Source organism: Phascolarctos cinereus, unplaced genomic scaffold (assembly GCF_003287225.1).
Source record: "Phascolarctos cinereus isolate Bilbo 61053 unplaced genomic scaffold, phaCin_HiC Scaffold_9;HRSCAF=440, whole genome shotgun sequence".
NCBI lineage: Eukaryota > Metazoa > Chordata > Mammalia > Diprotodontia > Phascolarctidae > Phascolarctos > Phascolarctos cinereus.
The window spans coordinates 246,021,042-246,026,251 of record NW_027556402.1 but is presented as its reverse complement, the minus strand read 5'-3'; the positions used below and the strand labels follow the sequence as shown (position 1 = coordinate 246,026,251).

General features: G+C 32.7%; 1 protein-coding gene across 1 annotated transcript; it reads right to left on the bottom strand.

Annotated features, from left to right (window-relative positions):
• Positions 1-615: 615 nt before the first annotated feature.
• On the bottom strand, positions 616-1,580 carry LOC110199510 (olfactory receptor 4A47-like). The gene is given in 2 exon segments (XM_078148991.1): positions 616-854; positions 857-1,580. Coding segments are annotated over 2 exon segments (951 nt in total). The 5' UTR covers positions 1,569-1,580.
• Between the last annotated feature and the right edge of the window lie 3,630 nt (positions 1,581-5,210).

Here is a 5,210-nt window from a genome sequence, read left to right as displayed (position 1 = left end):
TTAAAAATGAAATTGATTAGTTTTTGTTTCTCTTCTCTAGAATATCCACTGCCACACCACAAACATATCATATGAAACATTAATTCCCTTCATTAAAAATATTTGACCAATATTATTCTCAGAATGAACTTTGCATCTTTGTTAGAAGGGTCAATTGCTCTTAAAAAGTGACCTAATTAAAGTGAATTGATATTTTCCTGATGAACGATGACAATCTTTTTAAAATTTTATTTTTATTTAAAAATTATCTCACTCCAGTCATGCCCTCACCCACCCATTGAAAAAGAAAGATATTTGATGTCCAAGGTACATATGAAGTCATATAAAACATATTTCTTCATTAGATGCTTTGCAGAAAAAAAGAGTAAAAGAAAATAAAGAAAAAAATATGCTTCCATCTATAATCAAAGACCATCAGGTCTCTCTCTGGATGTGGATAGCATTTTTCATCTTCTTAAAGAAATAGTCCCAACAGCAACAAAAATACAGTTGCTAGTGCTAATGTAGCTAAAATAAAGCTTATTTTTTCTTCACATAATCAGGATCTGCTTCCTCAGCCTCAAAAAACAAAGTTTTAGGAATTTAACAGTCTTCTATAATTTTCCTTGGGAAACTTCATTGCTTCACCGGGACATCCATTACCTTACAGTTGGACATCACCTTTCTGTTCCAAAGCTTCCTCATGGCATTTTTCATCTCTGTGTTTCTCAGGGTGTAGATCAAAGGGTTCAGCATAGGAGTGATGATAGTATAAAAGACAGTTAGTGATTTATCAATGGGGAAGGTACAGACAGCCCTATCATACATGAAAATACAAGGAACAAAGAAGAAGACAACAACTGTGATGTGGGAATGCAAGTAGAAAGGGCTTTTTGTCGACTTTCCAGACATTGTGTTTTCATAGAGTGTAGAATGACCCCATAGGAGACAAGCAATAGCAAAAAGGTAATTGTACATATTATTCCCCCATTGGCTACCACTGAGATGCCAATTATATAGGTATCTGTACAGGAAAGTTCCAATAAAGGGTACATGTCACAAATGAAGTGATCAATGACATTGGGTCCACAAAATGGGAGACTAACAATAAAAAGGAGCTGGACTAATGAATGCATGAAACCTCCAATCCAGGATACCACCAAGAGCAGAACACATACATGCCATCTCATAATGACTAAATAGTACAAGGGTTTACAGATGGCTACATAACGATCGTAGGCCATAATAATGAGGAGGAAAACTTCAGCCCCACCAAATAGGTGTTCCAAGAAGAGCTGCACCATGCAAGCTTGGAAAGAAATGGTTGCCTTTTCATGGAGCATATCTAGGGTCATTTTAGGGACAATGACAGTGGAATAAAGTGCATCCATAAAAGATAAGAAGGCAAGAAAGAAGTACATAGGGGACCTCAAGCTCTTACTGCTAATGACAGTTATGATAATTAGAATATTACCCACCATAGTTAGAATGTAGATAATTAAGAATACAACAAATAATGTTTTTTCTATCTCAGGATTCTGGGTAAGCCCCAGGAGGACAAACTCAGTGACATTGTTCCTGTTCTCCATGTGTTTTTTGGAGGGGAGAGGGAGAGTAACTTTATTGTATATGGAACTAGATTTGTAGTTAGGAGAGCCTTGAATTCAGTTCTTACATTAGCCCCCCTTTAATAAATAATCTGCTTAACATTTTATAGATAATCTGCATCAATTTCCTCATGAGAATGCTAGTCATAGTAGTGAAATATTACTTGCTTCAGAGAGCTTTTGTAAGGAAGAAGGAGAAAGAAGAAATGATGGATCTTCTATTTGCCAATTTCAATCTCACATATAAAAGTTAGCTATTCTTCTGTAGTATCAGCAGTCAGAATTTTACCTACAAAAATAATTATGAAACATAAACTTTCCATTGACCCCATTTTATGTCACTTTCATTTCTCAATATAACCCCTCTCTTTACATCTGAAAGTATATGAGATAAGCCTTAGTCATAGTTTCTCTTCCTTGTAATGAAGGGAAGAAGGCACACTTTCTCAAGTATTTCCTGTGACAAATTTTATCACTCTAATTACATTCCTTTTTTTTGTTCAATTGTCCTTTCTATTTGTATTTTGTCATTATTGTGGAGATTCTTTTCCATTTTCTGCCTATTCTACTTTATTTTAATTCATTAAAAATCTAATATTTCTCTGAATTCCAGATATTCACATCTTCTAATAATAGATGAATATTCTATAATATTTGAGTATTCTCTAATTAATGGACACCTATATTGTTTTTAAGTTGTGTTGCTTCAAAATGTACTTTAATGAATATTTTGCTGACCTTTTACTGGTGTGTTCTGAGGTGACTGCCTGGCAATAAATTTCCCCATTTTCAATGGCACAAGCATTTTAATTTTTTTTGGAAACACGACCTTTTAAATTGAGGTATCAGTGCCCTTCTCAAATTTCCAAGACTGTTTCACTTCAGTAACATAATTTGTTCTCACAAAATGATAAAATAGTAGTAGTGACTTCAGTGGAAAAAAGGCTGAGGCACAAAAATGTAAAACTGATTGAAAGTCTCCTAATCACCTAGATGACAATATTAGTATTTTTTAAAGTAATTAAGTACTTTCCTTAAACAATCTGTGGGTCACCCAAATGACCCTCCATCACTAAAGAGTTAACTACTAATAGCATCATGTTTCATTCAATCAATTGGGATTTGTTCCATTGTGACTATAAAGATATTTTTTGTCCATAATACCCTTGTTAAAATGCAAGTATTCCATCAAAAGATATCACTTTAACTATTATTGACACTTTTATAAATATAAGTTTACCATGACCTAAGATGAAAGTGTGCTAAATAAGTGCATGTGTTCTATTTATTTATTTTTAATAAAAAGGCCCTATTATAGAACTAGAAAATAATAAGCCTTACAGAAATACCATAAAGTAATTATTATTGTTTTATTATCATCATCATCTCATGTTCATCAGAGGGAAGACGTGAAAGAGATCATGCATTTTTTCTGCTTTATAGTTTGTCTGAAGCTATTGTCTTAATAGCCAAAACCAGATCAGTGAAACACACTTCTGAAATCAATAGCATATGCCATTTTTTGAATAATTTCCCAAGCCTGATATTTATACTTTTCTAGTCTCTTTGCAAAGATGTCAGTTCACAATGGATAATTCTGTAAAATGCTCCTTGTACTTTACGTCTCAAAATAATAGTTAAAAAAATCAACTGAATCCTCCCATTTCTCTATCTATATCCTTAACTACTTAAAGAGCTTAAAAATTGGTCATGTAAGAAGACTACCACCAGGGACTTTTTGAAGTGGTTTAATTCTTTATTTTGATAATATGACTCTTGCCCATTTCACTCCAAATTAAGTTAAAAAAAACCACAGCTTAGGTTAGCCCCTACTTTATAATCTTAATTCAAAACATAGTTTGGGATAGAATCAGAAATGTGAATGACTTTTATAAATATGTTACCTCTCCATGAAGTCAATTGTTCCAGTCCTTGGATTCTGATATGTTTTTTCTTGATGTTGAAAGATGGTAGCTTAGAGCAATGAAATCGCTATTCACCACCACTCACCCTACTGTCACCAAAGACAGAGAAGTCCATGGTAATTTATTTTAGCTGAAAACATCTATATGGATCTAATTATTTCCATTTTTTCCTCCCAATTCTCTCACATCAATATTTTTCCAAATACTTTCATTTCCTTAGTTTGTGAAATTGATTCCATATGAGACCATGGACATTTCTGCTGATAAAGGAGGATTTTATCCGTATTCAACAAAAACACCATCTCTTGACTATGAGTCATTTTATTACTGTGCTCTTAAAACTCCTTCTCCTCTTATTAAATCCTTTGAGGAATATGCCCAGAGAACAGGGACAGTTCACGTAGTCCTTCAGTTCAATGTCTCTGGAGATGTCTCAGAGTTAAAAACCTTAATTGTAGAGGCACGGAAAAAAAATGAATCCAAAGAAAAGGCGGTGGAGGTATTTTCAAGAGAAATTATTGTTTAATTACAGAGCCTTATATGGTTCCTTCAAAGTTGCTTCAAATAACATCTGCAAGTTCAGGATTCTGGTCTCTTCAATAGCTAATTTGCTACAAAATTTAGAAAACATGAAGAATAATGTATCCGTCATGAACATATGAATACATTAAAATAACTTTTTTCTAGGGGCCCTATAGAAAGGTAGAAAATGGAATTACTAATAATATATTTATTAACTTTAAAATTCAAATTTTACTTGTTACTGAATGAGATTTACATTATGCTTAATATTTCATATATATCTTATAAGTCAAAAGTTTTCTAACCCATGCATCTTAAAGAATGGGAAGGACTGTTGTTGGAAGAGAAGTAAAATATCATTTTATTTGAATTAGTAAATGAAAAAAGATATAAGGCTATTTATTTTTAAAGCATTTTATTTTTTCCCAATTACATGGAAACCCAATTCTTAACATTCATTTTTAAAATTGATTTCCAAATTCTCTTCCTCCATCCCCACACCCCACATTGAAAAGGTGAGCAATTTGGTGTAGATTATACATGTGTAGTGATGCAAAATATTTTTTTCCCTATTAGTGATGTTATGAAGTAAAACATAGATCAAAATAAAAACCAATGAAAAATAAAGTTAAAAAAAAACCCTATGCTGAAATCTGTATTCACACTCTGTATTCAGTTCTTTCTCTGGGAATGGATAGTATTTTTAATCATGAGTCCTTCAGGGTTGTCTTTGGTCATTGTATTTCTGAGAATAGCTAAATCATTCACAGTTGATCATCTTACTGTATTGGTGTGATTGTGCACAATGTACTCTAGGTTCTACTCATTTCACTTTGCACCAGTTTATACAGGTCTTTCCTGTTTTGTTTTGTTTTTTTTTCTAAGAGCATCTAGCTCATTTCTTACAGTATAAAATTATTCCATCAGAATCATATACAACAACTTGTTCTGTCATTCCCCAATTGATGGGCTTCCCTTCAGTTTTCAATTCTTTGCCACCAGAAAAGAATTGCTAAAAATATTTTGTAAATATATATCCTTTTTTCTTCATTTTTAACTCTCATTTGGGATGCAGACCTAGTATTGGTATTGCTAGGTCAATGGTTTTATAGACCTTTGGACATAGTTACGCATTGTTCTACATAGAGATTGAATCAGTTCATAACTCCACCAACAG